The sequence below is a fragment of the Staurois parvus genome, unplaced genomic scaffold, assembly GCF_062004578.1.
Source record: "Staurois parvus isolate SC_StPar_1 unplaced genomic scaffold, SC_StPar_1.0 ptg000421l, whole genome shotgun sequence".
In the NCBI taxonomy this organism is placed as follows: Eukaryota; Metazoa; Chordata; class Amphibia; order Anura; family Ranidae; genus Staurois; species Staurois parvus.
This window is the reverse complement of record NW_028318217.1, coordinates 132,794-152,392: the sequence shown is the minus strand read 5'-3', so window position 1 is coordinate 152,392 and position 19,599 is coordinate 132,794. Positions and strand designations below refer to the sequence as shown.

General features: G+C 45.0%; 1 protein-coding gene across 2 annotated transcripts in view; it reads left to right on the top strand.

The window, feature by feature from the left end:
• Positions 1-2,759: 2,759 nt before the first annotated feature.
• Positions 2,760-19,599, top strand: part of LOC149454669 (RING finger protein 112-like) — a 41,429-nt gene continuing 24,589 nt past the window's right edge. Inside the window, exons 1-4 of one of the 2 annotated variants that reach the window (XM_089687224.1) lie at positions 2,760-2,876; positions 9,832-10,114; positions 12,315-12,527; positions 16,299-16,436. In XM_089687224.1, coding sequence (XP_089543350.1) covers positions 9,872-10,114; positions 12,315-12,527; positions 16,299-16,436 — 594 coding nt within the window. In that variant the 5' untranslated portion in view covers positions 2,760-2,876; positions 9,832-9,871. Of the gene's footprint in view, positions 2,877-3,204; positions 3,445-9,831; positions 10,115-12,314; positions 12,528-16,298; positions 16,437-19,599 lie in introns of those variants that run through there. The other variant, XM_089687223.1, reaches the window with a different exon arrangement.

Below are 19,599 nucleotides of genomic sequence, written 5' to 3'. Positions count from 1 at the left end.
AGATACTGGTCCTGCTGATGGGTTCAGGACCTTCTACGGCCCTGTCCAGCTCTCCTAGAGTAACTACCTGTCTCCTGGAATCTCCTCCATGCTCTTGAGACTGTGCTAGGAGACAGTGCAAACCTGGCAATAGCACGTATTGATGTGCCATCCTGGAGAAGTTGGACTGCCTGTGCAATCTCTGTAGGGTCCAGGTATGGCCTCATACTACCAGTAGTGACACTGACCCTAGCCAAATGCAAAACTAGTGAAAAACAGAAAAGACAAGTAGGGAAAAAATGTCAGTGACCTCCACTTGTAAAACCATTCCTGTTTTGGGTTATTAACACCAAAGCAGCTGAACTGTTTAACAACCCCCTCTGCTACTTACATGACCAGATCAATATCCCAGGAGTTTCATGGACTTGATGTTATACTCTTATTAAAAATTATTCCTTTAAATTTTATGAGCCGTGTATGTATATAAATAGATAGATAGATAGATAGATAGATAGATAATAGATAGATAATATATAGATAGATAGATAGATAGATAGATAGATAGATAGATAGATAGATAGATAGATAGATAGATAGATAGATAGATAGATAATAGATAGATAATATATAGATAGATAGATAGATAGATAGATAGATAGATAGATAGATAGATAGATAGATAATAGATAGATAGATAGATAGATAGATAGATAGATAGATAATAGATAGATAATATATAGATAGATAGATAGATAGATAGATAGATAGATAGATAGATAGATAGATAATAGATAGATAGATAGATAGATAGATAGATAGATAATAGATAATAGATAGATAGATAATAGATAGATAATAGATAGATAGATAGATAGATAGATAGATAGATAGATAGATAGATAGAATATAGATAGATAGAATATAGATAGATAGATAGATAGATAGATAATAGATAGATAGATAGATAGATAGATAGATAGATAGATAGATAGATAGATAATAGATAGATAATAGATAGATAGATAGATAGATAGATAGATAGATAGATAGATAGAATATAGATAGATAGAATATAGATAGATAGATAGATAGATAATAGATAGATAGATGATAGATAGATAGATAGATAGATAGATAGATAGATAGATAATAGATAGATAGATAGATAGATAGATAGATAGATAGATAGATAGATAGATAGATAGATAATAGATAATAGATAGATAGATAGATAGATAGATAGATAGATAGATAGATAGATAGATAGATAATAGATAGATAGATAATAGATAGATAGATGATAGATAGATAGATAGATAGATAGATAGATAGATAGATAGATAGATAGATAGATAGATAATAGATAGATAATAGATAGATAGATAGATAGATAGATAGATAGATAGATAGATAGATAATAGATAGATAGATAGATAGATAGATAGATAGATAGATAATAGATAGATAGATAGATAGATAGATAGATAGATAGATAGATAGATAGATAATAGATAATAGATAGATAGATAGATAGATAGATAGATAGATAGATAGATAGATAGATAGATAATAGATAGATAGATAATAGATAGATAGATGATAGATAGATAGATAGATAGATAGATAGATAGATAGATAATAGATAGATAATAGATAGATAGATAGATAGATAGATAGATAATAGATAGATAGATAGATAGATAGATAGATAATAGATAGATAGATGATAGATAGATAGATAGATAGATAGATAGATAGATAGATAATAGATAGATAGATAGATAGATAGATAGATAGATAGATAGATAAAGGGGCAGCCTGACCATTTGGAAACTGGGGCACTGCCCGAGGGCCCGGGGTTAGTAGGGGGCCCCATGAGATGCCCCTGGTACCTTTTTCATAGGCTTTTGTGAGTTTGGGCAAGGACACAGGGGCCCCATGATCTCCTATTGCCTGGGGGGCCCCATGAGTTGTCAGTCCGCCCCTGGATAGATAGATATAAAAATGAAAGGATGGAGCACAGCTGATAAGGAGTACAGATCCTATAGGCAATAATATATGACTGTAAAAGAGCTCCCAATGTCTATTGGCAACAAACCGTGATAACGGCTGAATAATTCAGGTGAGTGACCCCCATGTGGCCGTGTAAGATGTATAGTCAATGCCAGTAAGAGAGTCCAGAGCCAAGCAGCCAAACTTCCCCTTCCCAGGAGCAAATGGGGGAGGGGGGCCTCACCGAAGACCCAAGTTCAAATGGGCAAATGGACAGACCTGTGAAAGCTAGTCAGACCAGAGGGGAGAAAAGGGGTGTGACAGACCCAACCGGGACAAGGGTTTTGGAGGGGACTAGGGTCTAGCCTTCTGCCTACTGATTATAGCCCATGGAGAGAGCAGATCATTCTCTAATGATGGATGATAACGTGATGAACACTGACAGTGTATATGTATAAATGATGTTTGTGGGTCCTAAGCAGGGGCGGACTGACAACTCATGGGGCCCCCAGGCAGTAGGGGATCATGGGGCCCCTGTGTCCTTTCCCAAACTCAAAAAAGCCTATGAAAAAGGTACCAGGGGCATCTCATGGGGCCCCCTACTGACCCCGGGCCCTCGTGCAGTGACCGAGTTTCCAAATGGTCAGCCCCCCCCTGGTCCTAAGTAATTTTCTAGCGCAAAAATACTCATTTCTACTTGTAAACAGAAAGTGTCAGAATAGACCCGGCCTTCGCGTGGTTAATAAATAACTACATGGCATTGGCGGTATCCTCGCCCCCCCCCCCCCTCTCTGTGTTGCGTGTTCTGTCAGCAGGATTCTCCGAAGGTCCGCTCCCTATAGAGCTGCAATGTGAAGCTTTTCTGGATTATCCCCGTCTGCTCCATTTCTCTGAACCCCATGGAGGTGTTGTACCTTGGTCATGTTATGAATGTTTTGTTGTCATTAGTATTAGTAATAATAATACAAAACAGATATGATATAAACCATATGATATGAAAAAGAAATCTTGCTGCTTGACTCTCCATTCTCTGGACTGGATATTTGTAAACATTGACCAGCTCTGGTGTTTGAAAACAAAAGTTAGCAGAGTGGCTGAGAGAGTGGAGGAGGGGAGGAGGGGGAGGAGGGGAGGAGGGGGAGGGGAGGAGGGGGAGGAGGGGAGGAGGGGGAGGGGGGAGGGGTTGTGGTGTGGGAGGGGGACTCAGTTTTACACATAGACAGGAAGACGTCACATCCAGAGGACAGGAAGAAGAAGGAGAGGAGTTGACTGTCAGGATGCCAGTAGAGGGTGTGGGGAGATCTGCTGTGTAAGGACAGACATGGAGGAGAGGAGGGGGACAGACAGACCGACCCCCCATCCATCCACCAGCCAGCCATACAACAGAGGGGCAGAACCCCAGAGGAAGAAAGCCAAGAGACGACCCAGGAGAGAGAAACCGCCCAGAGCGCAGACCACCCCCCAACCACCCAGGTGTGACCACCGCAACAATGTATCACTCCAACCGATCCTTCCTTATATATAATGTATGCCTGTCCCTGATATACAATGTATCACTGCGACCGATCCTTCCTTATATATAATGTATCCCTGCGACCGATCCTTCCTTCTATACAATGTATCCCTGCGACCGATCCTCCCTTATATACAATGTATGCCTGTCCCTGATATACAATGTATCCCTGTGACCGATCCTTCCTTATATACAATGTATCCCTGCGACCGATCCTCCCTGATATACAATGTATCCTTGTGACCGATCCTTCCTTATATACAATGTATCCCTGAGACCGATCCTTCCTTATATACAATGTATCCCTGCGACCGATCCTCCCTGATATACAATGTATCCTTGTGACCGATCCTTCCTTATATACAATGTATCCCTGAGACCGATCCTTCGTTATATACAATGTATGCCTGCGACCAATCCTCCCTGATATACAATGTATCCCTGTGACCGATCCTTCCTTATATACAATGTATCCCTGAGACCGATCCTTCCTTATATACAATGTATGCCTGCGACCGATCCTCCCTGATATACAATGTATCCCTGTGACCGATCCTTCCTTATATACAATGTATCCCTGCGACCGATCCTTCGTTATATACAATGTATTCCTGCGACCGATCCTCCCTGATATACAATGTATCCCTGTGACCGATCCTCCCTGATATACAATGTATCCCTGTGACCGATCCTTCCTTATATACAATGTATCCCTGCGACCGATCCTTCGTTATATACAATGTATGCCTGCGACCAATCCTCCCTGATATACAATGTATCCCTGTGACCGATCCTTCCATATATACAATGTATCCCTGTGACCGATCCTTCCATATATACAATGTATCCCTGTGACCGATCCTTCCATATATACAATGTATCCCTGCGACCGATCCTTCCTTATATACAATGTATCCCTGCGACCGATCCTTCCTTATATACAATGTATCCCTGCGACCGATCCTTCCTTATATACAATGTATCCCTGCGACCGATCCTTCGTTATATACAATGTATGCCTGTCCCTGATATACAATGTATCTCTGTGACTGATCCTCCGTTATATACAATGTATCCCTGTCCCTGATCTTTCCTTATATACAATGTATCCCTGCGACCGATCCTCCCTTATATACAATGTATCCCTGCGACCGATCCTTCTTTATATATTTCTTTTTTCAGGTACTTATATAGCGCCAACAATTTACGCAGCGCTTTACATATTTATTATATATTTACATCAGTCCCTAACCCTCAAGACACGTATAATCTAAGGTCCCTAACTCACATTCATACATACAATTTAGACAGGATCCAGTTAACCTCCCAGCATGTCTTTTGGAGTGTGGGAGGAAACCGCAGTACCTGGAGGAAACCCACGCAGGCATAGGGAGAACATGCAAACTCCAGCCAGGTGGTGCTGTGGCCAGGATTTGAACCAACAACCCTAGAACTGGCATGCGGAAGTGCTAACCACTGAGCCAATGTACTGCCCAAAAATATACAATGTATCCCTGTGACCGATCCCTCCTTATATAAAATGAATCCCTGATCCTTTCTTATATACAATGCATGCCTGTGACTGATCCTTCCTTATATAAAATTAATTCCTGATCCTTCCTTATATACAATGTGTCCCTGTCCCTGATCCTTCCTTATATACAATGTATCCCTGTGACCGATCCTTCCTTATATACAATGTATCCCTGTCCCTGATCCTTCCTTATATACAATGTATCCCTGTGACCGATCCTTCCTTATATACAATGTATCCCTGTGACCGATCCTTCCTTATATACAATGTATCCCTGTGACCGATCCTTCCTTATATACAATGTATCCCTGTCCCTGATCCTTCCTTGTATGCAATGTATCCCTGCGACCGATCCTTCCTTATATACAATGTATCCCTGTGACCGATCCTTCCTTATATACAATGTGTCCCTGTCCCTGATCCTTCCTTATATACAATGTATCCCTGTGACCGATCCTTCCATATATACAATGTATCCCTGTGACCGATCCTTCCTTATATACAGTTGTGGCCAAAATTATTCAACCCCCAATGCTGTAAAGGGGTTTAGGGACTATAGTGTACATTTGGAATTGTATTCAGAATCAAATCCTACAAGGACGTTGTAACTACCCAAATGCAACTAAAATGACATCAATTGTTTATGTAATACAGTAGTAAATGGTTCTTATGTGGTTTCTTCATTGCCACAATTATTCAACCCCTTAAAGACTACCACTCTGAAGAACAGAGGTTCATACAGGTGCTTTCCATCAGGTATTGAAAACACCTGTGGATGTCACCGAGCAGCAATCAAGCATAATAAGCACCAATTAGGCAGCTTTAAAATGACTGTGATACTCAGCTCCTTCTAGACATTTACTGGTGTGGTTACAAACATGGTGAAGGCAAGAGAATGGTCCAGGAAGACAAGAGAAGAGGTGATTTCTCTTCACAGGAAGGGCAATGGCTATAAGAAGATTGCAAAGATGTTAAACATACCAAGAGACACCTTAGGAAGCATCATTCGCAAATTCAAGGCAAAGGGCACTGTTGAAACGCTACCTGGTCGTGGCAGAAAGAAGATGCTGACTTCGACTGCTGTGCGCTACCTGAAGCGTAGAGTGGAGAGAAGTCCCCGTGTGACTGCTGAGGAACTGAGAAAAGATTTGTCAGATGTGGGTACAGAAGTTTCAGCCCAGACAATAAGACGCACACTGCGTAATGAAGGCCTCCGTGCCAGAACTCCCAGGCGTACCCCCTTGCTGTCTCCAAAGAATAAGAAGAGTCGACTGCAGTATGCCAAAAGCCATGTGGACAAACCACAAAAGTTGTGGGATAGTGTTCTGTGGACTGATGAAACAAAATTAGAACTGTTTGGGCCCATGGATCAACGCTATGTTTGGAGGAGGAAGAACAAGGCCTATGATGAAAAGAACACCTTGCCTACTGTGAAGCATGGTGGAGGGTCAATCATGCTTTGGGGCTGTTTTGCTTCTGCAGGTACAGGGAAGCTTCAGCGTGTGCAAGGTACCATGAATTCTCTTCAGTACCAGGAGATATTGGATGGAAACGTGATGCAGTCCGTCACACACCTGAGGCTTGGGAGACGTTGGACCTTTCAACAGGACAATGATCCCAAGCATACCTCCAAGTCCACTAGAGCATGGTTGCAGAGGAAAGGCTGGAACATTTTGGAGTGGCCATCGCAGTCACCAGACTTAAATCCGATTGAGAACCTCTGGTGGGACTTAAAGAAAGCAGTTGCAGTGCGCAAGCCTAAGAATGTGACTGAACTGGAGGCCTTTGCCCATGAAGAATGGGCGAAGATACCCGTAGATCGCTGCAAGACACTTGTGTCAAGCTATGCTTCACGTTTAAAAGCTGTTATAACTGTAAAAGGATGCTGTACTAAGTACTAAGATTGAATGTCACTTGGGGGTTGAATAAAACTGATAATGCTGTGAGCACAGAAAAGACATTTGTGGTTATTTCATTATAACTGTTATGTTATATTTGTCTGACCTACAAGTGCCTCTTTAATGTAAATGTAAGCAAGATGACTGAATGATCAAAAGCAATGTCAAACTGGCCAAAACACTCAATTTCAGTGGGGGTTGAATAATTTTGGCCACAACTGTACAATGTATCCCTGTCCCTGATCCTTCCTTATATGCAATGTATCCCTGTGACCGATCCTTCCTTATATACAATGTATCCCTGTGACCGATCCTTCCTTATATACAATGTATCCCTGTCCCTGATCCTTCCTTGTATGCAATGTATCCCTGCGACCGATCCTTCCTTATATACAATGTATCCCTGTGACCGATCCTTCCTTATATACAATGTGTCCCTGTCCCTGATCCTTCCTTATATACAATGTATCCCTGTGACCGATCCTTCCATATATACAATGTATCCCTGTGACCGATCCTTCCTTATATACAATGTATCCCTGTGACCGATCCTTCCTTATATACAATGTATCCCTGTCCCTGATCCTTCCTTGTATGCAATGTATCCCTGCGACCGATCCTTCCTTATATACAATGTATCCCTATCCCTGATCCCTTATATAAAAAGCAGGATGGGATTATGCCATCTCTGGGAGTTTTTTGGCCAGGTTTCAGGAGGTATATGAATGGTCTACACCTATAGCAAGGGTACTGTCCATCCTTGGGCAAAGCTTCATAGCTTGTCTTTATCTATATGTGCCCTGCATAGGCAGTTTTTTTGTAAAGGTGACCTGACCCTTAAAGGGGAGCAGTTGGGGGTTCCTTAATGTAAAGGTTTATAAAGGATCCCCCATTGTTCAGTCATTGTCCTAGTCCCTGTACTCACATCACAGGTTTTTGCTGTTATATTAAAAAATGATACAAATGGGCTTCTGATATAATGTGGAGTGCAACAACTCTGACGGTAGAAGACTGGAGTTAGAACATGGTAACTGTCAGCCGGGCTTTCCCGTGGAGTCCCTGGAGCAGCCAGTAGCATGTCAGAAGGATGAAAGTGCCACAAAGATTGAATAAGTCCAGGAAAGATTTTAGTTTTCACCACTCAAACATCAAGAAGCCACTACGTTCCAAAGGTCTAATACACCTCCTTCATCAAGGTTTGAATTCTGGAAGTGAGTTCATAAAATTTTTCTTGACAACAGTCATCACAATGGCAGCTGTGTAACCCGGATCTGTTGCCCAGTAAGATAATCTGAACCCACCACCAGCATGCGAGCCCTGATGAACAGAGGTTGAGTCCTCAAAATGCGTTGGTATGGAATCCGAAAAATAACATTCTGGACTTATTTCATCTTTTTTGCTCTCTTATCTTTCAATCATTCTTTTGGCTACTCCAGGGACCTTTTAGGATATCCCAGTTGACATCATTTTAATATTCCAGTTTAGTGAAGATAACTGCACAGCAGCGCTCAGACTGCAAGAGGGAGAGGCAGCACTATTAGCCACTCAGGGCTTTGCAATGGTTTATTTGCCAATAACAGGCAGGGATGGATCCTTAGTAGTGTTACGCTGGATGTCTGAGTTGGACATAAGTTTGACTCGAATATCGGCCATTAATCTATAAGCCGAACAGTAAAGGCGTTCAGTGGGCTATTCACCCACCTTGCACCCCCCAATGCACTGTGCTCTCGCAGTGCATTATGAGAGCCATTACTGGCCAAAGCAATGCATTTAACCACAGGTCAGGTGCAATGCTTTGACCAATCACAGCACAATGCACTGTGAGAGCCATAACTGGCCAAAGTCTCAGTGACTTTAGCCAACCATGGCTAAGCCCACGCCCCATACTATATAAGGCTGCTTACACTGTAGCCCTATGCAGTGTATTGCTGGACACTGCAGAAGACCGAGGGGAGGATGTAAAAAAATAATTAAAAAAAAAAAAAATAAAACAAAAAATACATTAATAAAAACAGCATGGGGTCCCCCCCTAAGCCTTACCAGACCCTTTAGGTCCAGTAGGAATGAGGTTAGGGGGGACCCCACAGTAATTTTCTTTCTTTTTTTTAAAAAAAAAAGGGCGTGGGGATCCCCCTAGAAGCCATACCAGGCCTATTAAGCCTGCTAGGACTTTTAAGGAAAACCCCACCCTAAAAAATGGGGGGGGGAAAGCATGGGGTCCCTCCTAAATTCCTACAAGACCCTTGATCCCAGCATAGGCCTGGCAGTCCAGGAAAGAGGGGAGAGCGATCGCAGCTTACCAGGTCTCATGCCCTAGGCATGGGGACAAGGTTCTCTTCCCCGCAACCTTGGCCCGGTAGTTGTGGGGGTCTGCGGGCAGGGAGGTTTATTAGCATTAGGGTATACCCCTTTAAATTAGGGGGCACCCTGATGCTGCCCCCCCCCCCTTGTGAATGAATAAGGGGTACTTGTACCACTACACATTCACTAAGGGATTACATTTAGGGAAAATAAAGATGTCAGACTTTTGAAAAATTCCTCTAATTGAACAAAAAACATTTTTTAACAAGTCCTTTATTTAAAAAAAAAATAAAAAAAATCGTTCCATCGTTGGAATCCGTTGTCAAACACAGCGTCCAGCATTGTCACGATGACACCAACTTGCCAAAATTTAAAAAAAGGCAGCCCGCCAACCCTTCCACACCCACCAAGTACTCCCTGCAATCTGACATTCACCGCCAGCTCCGCCCAATTGTTTACACCTGACCTGCAAATGTCAGATTGCAGTGAGTGCTTGGTGGGTGTGGATGGGTCAACAGGCAGCTGGGTTTTTTAAATTTTGGCGAGCCATCTAATGAAGTTTTTATGGAAAGTCCCTCCTAGGTATAATGTTGTATTCTTTTGTTTTGGTGTAGTAATAATGCTTCGAAGGAAGATCTCAGTTTCAACTCTCTGATGGAAGACATCACCTGCTCCATCTGTCTGGATGACCTCCAGGATCCAGTCTCCATCGCATGTGGTCACACATTCTGCCGCAATTGCATCAGCACGCACTGGAGCACACCCCAGCTGGAGGGATACCTGTGCCCCGAGTGCCGGAAGCAATGTCCCCGATATCAGATGACAACGGACTACCGGCTGATGAACCTCATATCCAAGATCCAGAAGGGGGTGCAGGAGAAGAAGAGCACTGAGGAGGTATGGGGGCGGGTTATCAGCTGGAATGTTTATTATGATAGTCCACCTAAAACAAACATTTATATTTCATATGTAGACTATATGGCCAAAGGTTTGTGCTCACCTGACCATCACACCTAGAAGCTTGTTGAATATCCATTCCAAAACAATAGCCATTAAGATGGAGTTGCCCCCCTTATTGCTTAGGAGCCTCCTCTCTTCTGGGAAGGCTTTCCACAAGATTTTGGAATGTGTGTGAGGAAATGTGTGCCCCTTTGTGAGGTCAGTCAATGATGTTGGATAAGAAGACCTGGATCACGATGAGCATTCCAATTGATCTCAAAAAGTGTTCAGTAGGGTTGAGGTCAGGGCTCTGTACAGGATATTCCAATTCCTCCACACCAAAGTGGTCAAACCATGTCTTATAGAGTTGGCTTTATACACATGGGCACAGTCATGCTGGACAGAAAAGGGTCTTCATCAAATTGTTACCACAGTTGTCTAAAATGTCTTAGTATGCTGTAGTAATAACAGTACCCTTCACTGGAAACACCTGAACACCATCATTTGAAGAGTGTCCACGAACTGTTGGATATATAATGTAGGTAAAGGGGTTGATTTACTAAAACTGGAGAGTGCAAAATCTGGTTCAGCTCTGCATGGTAGCCAATTCGCTTCTATCTTCAGCTTTTTCAATTAAGCTTTGACAAAACTTGGAAGATGATTGGTTTCCATGCAGAGCTGCACCAGATTTTGCACCCTCCACCTTAAGAAAATCAACCCCCAAATCTGGTGGGACAATTCCCCCACTGCTTTCTCTGTCTATAGTTTTATTCTGATCTACCAATTCCTCTGCCATAGTTCATGGCTGTTCTCATCCACTTGGGAGGTTTTGGTGTCTTTAACAACTCAAATGTCTCAATGTCTTCAAATGTACTAGCTACTCTTGTTACATTTTTCAGTGATAAGAAATGAAAAACAAATAAAGGCCAAAGAGTTCACGTTTGTGGATTTGTACTGTACATATACCCACTAGGCTCGGTTCACACTGCCGTGACTTGGGATTCGACTTGTGAGACCCCAAGTCTCATGACATGTGAAATCCCATGTTAGTCAATGAGAGTTGTCTTAATTAGCACTACTGAAGTCATTCCGACTTTAGAAAAGGTTCCTGAACTACTTCAAGGTGACTTCTAGCCGTGACTTGTGCCCATAGGCGTTAATGGAAGTCACCTCAAGTCGGATCCTCATCTATATTGATGTGATTTGCATCTGAAATTACAGTACATAACATTCTTATTTGCCACTATTGGCAAAGTCGCTTTAAAGCTGCATCAAAGTAGTACTCAAGTCGCCAGCAAATCACCAGGAAGTTGCCTGAGAAAGTCACGCGACTTTCAGGTTGCAGTAGTGTGAACCAAGCCTCATTGTGGTTATATTTTAATAATTGTTAGATTGTTTCTCTTTTTATAACCAGATACCCTTAAATTAAAAAAAAAAAAACAATGTATGGGGGAAAAAAAAGGAGTCCTGTCTATTCAAGTCAACCAAAAGGCATTTAAAAAAAAAACACCTTGAATCCTCAGAACCCTAAACCCAAAGTTGATCCAGGGAAGGCCAAAAAAACTGTTATAAAGACAGGTCCAGTCTACTCCAAGAGGAATTTTTTTTCACCTAAGTGACCACCTAAATCAGCCATTCTCAAACTTTTTAACATGGAGGAAACCTTGAGATAACATTCTGGTCTCAGGAAACCCCTGCTAATAAATACTTCATTTACTGCTCACAGAATGTATATTATATTTGTGGCTGGTATAAGAATTCCCAATAAAAAGATTATTGGTATCTGTGGTTATTTATCTGAGGAGCAGAAATTGCTCCAGGAACATCTAGCATCATCTGGATGACCTCAAGGGTCCCATGGACCCCTGATGGAGAAAGGCAACCATTTAGATATGTCCATCCATGATCCAGTTTGTGCAGATCAAGACCAGACCTAAATTAGGCTGTTTTTTGAAGCTATCTGAGAATAGCTGACCCACCAACCCAATAAAATACACATAATCCTACAAGTAATGGGGAAGCAGCGTGATTAACAGCCCTAGTGTGGGGATTTGTAAGACTGAACTGGGTAGTGCTGCAGTTCATGAGAAATTTTAACACTTTAGTTCCCTTAACTGGATATTATGTTACTATTCTAGATGTTCTGTGTTTTCTCCAGGAGTCACCGGTATTCTCATGTAGTGGTTACCCGGTACAGCTGGTGTGGACTGACGGCACTGGCTGCCTACATTTGGATGAAACAGTCATGTATGATTGCTTCATGAGCTCCGAGTTATCAAGTTATCCTGTCTACCTGCTCTGTGTTATTGGGGAGAAGCGTCGGGGAAAATCCTTCCTGATGAATTACATTATAAGGGCCCTGGAAAGCCAGGTAAGAGTCTGGGGACCTATAACCTTGTGTTCGTGGTGGAGAGCCAGGTAAGAGTCTGGGGACCTATAACCTTGTGTTCGTGGTGGAGAGCCAGGTAAGAGTCTGGGGACCTATAACCTTGTGTTCGTGGTGGAGAGCCAGGTAAGAGTCTGGGGACCTATAACCTTGTGTTCGTGGTGGAGAGCCAGGTAAGAGTCTGGGGACCTATAACCTTGTGTTCGTGGTGGAGAGCCAGGTAAGAGTCTGGGGACCTTGTGTTCATGGTGGAGAGCCAGGTAAGAGTCTGGGGACCTAAAACCTTGTGTTCGTGGTGGAGAACCAGGTAAGAGTCTGGAGACCTTGTGTTCATGGTGGAGAGCCAGGTAAGAGTCTGGGGACCTTGTGTTCATGGTGGAGAGCCAGGTAAGAGTCTGGGGACCTAAAACCTTGTGTTCGTGGTGGAGAGCCAGGTAAGAGTCTGGAGACCTTGTGTTCATGGTGGAGAGCCAGGTAAGAGTCTGGGGACCTTGTGTTCATGGTGGAGAGCCAGGTAAGAGTCTGGGGACCTATAACCTTGTGTTCGTGGTGGAGAGCCAGGTAAGAGTCTGGGGACCTATAACCTTGTGTTCGTGGACCCTGTGCGCTGGTGCTATGGAGCCTGGTTACAAAGGTCAAAATCACAAATCTTGCCACATCAGTTCTCAAAGTTATACCCATTTGTTTCTACACTTATTTATTTCATATCCTAAAAGGTGGGAAAAAAAACTAGCTAAAAATGTCAGATGAATTTTGCCAGTTTAGAAAGTCTTTTCACCCATCGCCCACCCCCCTACCCACCACCATAATAGAAAATTACTGATTATCTATTACAGGTACTTATATGGCACCATCAATTTACTCAGTGCTTTACATATACTGTATATTATACATTCACATGAGACTCTAACCATCAAGGAGCTTACAGTCTAAGGTCCCTAACTCACATTCATAGATACACATACCTCCCCCTCCATCCTACGCTCCCTCACCCACATCTTTAATCTCTCCCTCTCCTCCGGCACTTTCCCCTCCGCTCTGAAACATGCACACATCACCCCCATACTTAAAAAGCCCTCCCTGGACCCCAATGACCCGAACAACCTCAGACCCATCTCCCTGCTCCCATTTACATCTAAACTCCTCGAGCGCCTAGTCTTCACCCGCCTAAGCTCTCACCTCAACGGCAACAACCTCCTCGATCCCCTACAGTCCGGCTTCCGTCCCCTACACTCCACCAAAACTGCCTTACTCAAACTCTCCAATGACCTGCTAACCGCCAAAGCTAATGGCCACTATTCAGTGCTCCTACTCCTTGACCTCTCTGCGGCCTTCGACACAGTCGACCGCCCCCTCCTCAAAAAACTACACTCCCTCGGCCTCAGAGATTCTGCTCTCTCCTGACTCTCATCCTACCTGTCACAACACTCTTTCAGCGTTACCTATAATGCTACCACCTCCCCCTCACTCCCCCTCTCTGTTGGGGTCCCTCAAGGCTCTGTCCTCGGGCCCCTTCTCTTCTCCATCTACACCTCCTCCCTTGGCCAACTCAAACACTCTCATGGCTTCAACTGCCACCTCTATGCCGACGACACACAAATCTATCTCTCAACCCCCCACCTCACCCCCTCAGTCTCCGCCCGAATCACACACCTACTGAGTGACATATCAGACTGGATGTCGCTCCACTTCCTTAAACTGAACCTCTCCAAAACCGAGTTTCTTGTCTTCCCCCCAGCCCGGACCCCACCCCCCATTGACTTCTCCATCACGCCCAACAACGCCACCATCAAACCCGCCCTGCAGGCCAGAGTACTTGGTGTCATTCTGGACTCCAACCTATCCTTCCAGCCCCAAGTCCAATCTTTAACAAACTCGTGCAGACTCCACCTCCGCAACATTGCCAAAATACCCACGTTCCTAACCCCAGAAACCACTAAACAGCTCATCCACTCCCTCATCATATCACGACTCGACTACTGCAACTCCCTCCTCACTGGCCTGCCTCACTGCTGGCTATCCCCGCTTCAGTCCATCCTGAATACGGCTGCCAGACTCATTCACCTTTCCAACCGCTCCATCTCCGCCACCCTCCTCTGCCAATCCCTCCACTGGCTTCCGACGGAGGGAACGTCAGAAGCCAACGCAACTGATCAAATGGATCAAATTCAAAATCCTAATACTGACGTACAAAGCCGTCCACCATACTGCCCCGAACTACATCACTGACCTAATATTCAAGTACCGCCCAACACGCACACTCCGCTCCTCACAAGACCTCCTTCTCTCTAGTTCCCTGGTCTCCTCCTTCCATGCCCGCCTCCAGGACTTCTCCAGGGTGTCACCCATCCTCTGGAACTCCCTGCCCCAACCCATTAGATTATCACCTACTCTCCTCTCCTTTAGGCACACCCTGAAAACCCATCTCTTCAGGGAAGCCTACCCCACCCCCTGCTAACTTGCCGACCTCCTCCACTCTTCCTACCACTCCATCCCCCACAGCTATCTCCTCCTGTGCCACCATCCCCTCCCTCCTAGATTGTAAGCTCGAAAGAGAAGGATTCCTCGATCCCCTCATGTTTTGCATTGTATTGGTATTGTTCTGTCACATGTTCTGTCCCCCTTTGTAATGTACAGCGCTGAGCGAACCATTGGCGCTTTATATATACTGTATAATAATATAAATACTGTATAATAATATAAATACTGTATAATAATAATAATAGGGCCAATTTAGACATGAGCCAATTAGCCTACCAGCATTTCTTTGGAGTGTGGGAGGAAACCCATGCAGGTACAGGGAGAACATGCAAACTCCAAGCAGGTAGTGCCATGGTTGGGATTCAAACCAACAACCCTAGTGCTGCCAGGTGCTAACCACTAACCTACTTGGAGCAGGTCTGTTCATGCAGTTTAGAGGGTCAGTGCCTTAACAGCCAATGACCAGACCCCACTGCAGTCACTTTTAAGTGAGGGCAGTTTTTCCTGGCCTTATAGAAGTTTTGTCTTTGACATTAATCAGCAAGTCAAATCAAACACATAAAACCCAGGAAACCTTTAGCAGATCAAGATGGCAGCAGAATAACTAGAAGCTAAGCAAATGCTCTTAAAATAAACCTGTGGTCATGCCATGGGAATTTAAGCATTTGCAAATTGTTAACAAGCAGTACATGAGCTTCAAAACAAACCCTTACTGACCTCTGTAGCTGAAGGCAAAGTGGAGCAGTTTGTTTTCAAAGTTCACAACAGAAACACTAAAATCAATAAAATTCTCTCTGCATCTCTCGGCTCCCCTTGTCCCCCCAAACGTAACACAGTAGCTCAGCTCATCATCATTCCCCCTCGCAGCAGTAACTGGTAAGCTCCACTTCCCCTCCCAGCAATGACCCAGGACCCTTCCATCTTTCAAATCTTTAATGTAAACCGGATGCCAGGAGATTTGGAAAGCTAAAGCAGGGTGACCCAAGTTGCTGATGGAACAAGTAGCATCACTTCTCTTTTTGAGGATGAATTATTCCATAGGACCTAAAGCTACAGAGGTCAGTGAAGACTAATTAATGGCTTGATAAGAATGCAAAAACACTTGAAAGTCTATAGCCTAGCCATAGGTTCATTTACAGAGTTCCTACACTGCGGTGAAGCAGTTACTTTGCCCAGTACAATGCCCATAAACAAAAATCAAACTTGCAAACCTTGATGACGTTGTGTATGTTTTCTGGAAAAAAAAGCACGTGGAAACGTTTTATTTTTCTTTAGGAGAAGGGTGAAGAGTTCAGCCTGGGGGCAGAAGACGAGCCCCTACAGGGGTTTGAATGGAGATCTGGCATTGACAGCACTACGAAGGGTCTATGGATGTGGAGCAGACCATTCATCCTGGGCAATAAGGGAGAGAAGGTGAGACATAAAACAATTAGTAATCTCTGTGTGTGCCATATGAACCACCCTCCATTGGTTGTACCCTCCTCTCTTAGGGCTGTATGCAGCTCAAATGAGGATAGGATGTATAGTCTGGGAGAAGACATTTTAGCCCACTTTTTAAATGACTGGTTTCTTTCTACTCCTTTGTGTGACTTGATGCCTACTCTGCTGCCTCCCAGAACTTGTGCAGCAGTGGCTACATTGGAGACAGCAGTGTCTTTATTAAAGTAGGTAGGTATGACGTGACACCCACAAAGATTCTACTCCTGATTGTAATGAGTGAGAGTACAAGCTGTAATTGGTGATGGTGGTGTACCATTATAGATCAGCCTCAATCATTTTACATATGAGGAGCCCTTAAAAATAGTTTTGGGGAACCAATTCATTAAGGCACAGTGGGAAGAAGGCCCCTTACATTGGTGGTCGGTGGGAAGAATGGCCCTTACATTGGGGGTCGGTGGGAAGAATGTCCCTTACATTGGGGGTCAGTGGGAAGAATGTCCCTTACATTGGGGGTCAGTGGGAAGAATGTCCCTTACATTGGTGGTCGGTGGGAAGAATGGCCCCTACATTGGTTGTTGGTGGGAAGAATGGCCCCTATATTGGTGGTCGGTGGGAAGAATGGCCCTTACATTGGTGGTCGGTGGGAAGAATGGCCCTTACATTGGTGGTCGGTGGGAAGAATGGCCCTTACATTGGTGGTCAGTGGGAGAAGGAGGAGGACACACTGAAGGAGCTCTCCCTGAGAACCAGCATTTTCAAGCCTGGGCCTTGCCTGCTAGCTTGGCCCAGGAACCATGCCTGATCCAGGGGGAGGCCCTGGGAGGGATTCCCCTGATGAGACCGGGCCTAGTGAAGAGGAGGAGGTGGAGGACCTGACTGTGGGTCCCGGCCCTGGTGAGGATGTCGATGTCTTCAGACAGAAGATTACTGATAGATTTACTGATAGTGACTATTGGAAGAGCTGAGGAGAAACTTAATGTTTTGAAATCTGAACACAAAACCTTCAGAGCCAAATACTGCCAGGCCTGGAGCAAGAACAGATTGGGCATGAAGCCAGCGCTCCAGCACATGGAGGAGAAAGTGAAGAAACAATCTTTATTATTACAAAAGTTGAAAGCAAGAAGTGGAGCATTTAAAGAAAAGTTCAATAATGAGAGGAGATTTGCCAGCCAGACATCAGCGAGCTCTGTGGATCAGCAGCCTCAGGTAATGGATGACCCGGCTCCATCTACATCAGCGTCTCTCCCCCCATGTCAGGCTGTGGAATCACCAGTGGCAACCAGCCAGGGGGTTGAGGGTGAGTATGGAACCCTGAAGTTCATCCAGCAAATGGAGTCACCCCTGAGAGCAGACAAGTTTGCCTTCACTGATGACCCTTCAGAAGTCCCTGAGGATGGACAGGGGAGGTACAGACTAGCAAAGCCAAGACTGGTGGAGAAAGCCCAATACACCAAGATGGCTGCTCCCAGCATGTCTGCCCCACCTGCTGCGGTGAGTACTGTGGATGAGGAGCTCTGCAAGCAACCTGCTGTGGAGGAATCCTCAGCCAACCTGGAGGAAAAATCCCTGGCAGAGAGGTCTCCATACCATCAGGGGAATGTGGATGAACCTGCACCAAGCACCCCACGGATGGAAGTTACTGCTGCTGTTCCTGCTGAGACCAGTAGTCCCTCTACAGGCAAGGTGGCTGCCACATGCAGAGAGACTGTTTCACCTGAGCTCCCAGGTGCTCCAGACCTGATTGATGCTGGTGGGGGAGGGGAGCAGCACAGTGCACCATGTGGAGAGCAAACAGCACACATGGATGTCTCACTTGTTGCTGTGTCTGAGAATCCAATCCAGTCCTGGGCTGAGTCTCCTTTCTTGGAGCAAGAGATGACTGCTGGAGCTTCTATGGTTGCAGCAGTGAGTGTGGACATTGCTGTGAAGTCTATGACTGTTGAGACTGGTAAAGCAATGGATGTGTTGGTGGTGGGTGGAGGTGAAGGGGTTAACATTGCTGACGGAGGTAAAAATGACATTTCTCCCCCTGCTGAGCAGAGAGAGGATACACCATCCAATCCCGGATCTGTGCAATCGGTATCTGCTAGAGTTGCACCAGATGCTCCCAGACACACAAATGTTTCTGCTGCTGGGAGGATTGGGGGGAGCTATGCCTCTGTTTTGGGGAGTCGCACCAAGGGGGGTGGGGGTAGTGTTGGGAATACTAATGGTCACAATTTGGGGAGGTTTGGTGGTGGGATGGTTGGTGGGGTCAGGAGAAGGAATGTGGTACAGTTGAAGTGGGAGGGGGAAGGGAACCCACCAGTAAGGGGGAGGGTGGCGGAGTTGATTCTAGAGATGGGGTTTAAAGCCTGTGATGTGTTTGCGTTGATCTGCCCAGTAGGCAGCTATGAATATGATTTGTCCTTTGTAAAACCTGAAGGCCTGGACCTGTTTTGGGAGAGATATTGGAGGTGCAGGAGCCTTCAGCAGTGGAAAGGTTTGGTGGCAAAGGTGGTTTCCAGACAGCCTTTGATAAAATCGGTGACAATCCTGGTCCGGAATGAATCCATACCAGAGGCTGATTTAGTAGTTTGGCTGCGCCGACATGGTGAGGTCCTCACCCCACTGCGGAAGGTCCTGGATGAGCATAGGATATGGACAGGGGCTTGGACAGTGTCAGTGCAATTGAGGGTGCTGGGCAATGTGGTTCAGCATCTTCCCTGCTCAGCCTTTCTGGGGAGGGATAGGCTGACCATTTTCTATCAAGGTCAGCCTAAAGTTTGTAACAAATGCGGAGAGAAAGGCCATTTTGCATCATCCTGCACCATCAAGAAGTGCTCACTGTGCCAGGATTTTGGCCATTTGGCCAAAGAATGCACCGAGATTCGGTGTAATTTGTGCCAGCAGCTGGGTCATCCATACAGTCTGTGCCCAGAGGCACTACACAACCTGCCAGGACTGGAGGCTGAGCTGCAGAGGCTGGATAAAGAGGATGAGGCAGCTGATGCTAGGGAGGAAACTGTAGTTGTACCTCCTGTGTCTGTTGTGTCAGATTGTGTTTCCCCCAGTAATGTCACCCCTGAGTCTGTCCCTCCTGTCCCTAATCCTACAGTACGTAGATCCTCCAGACTGGCGGAAGCTGCTGGGGGGG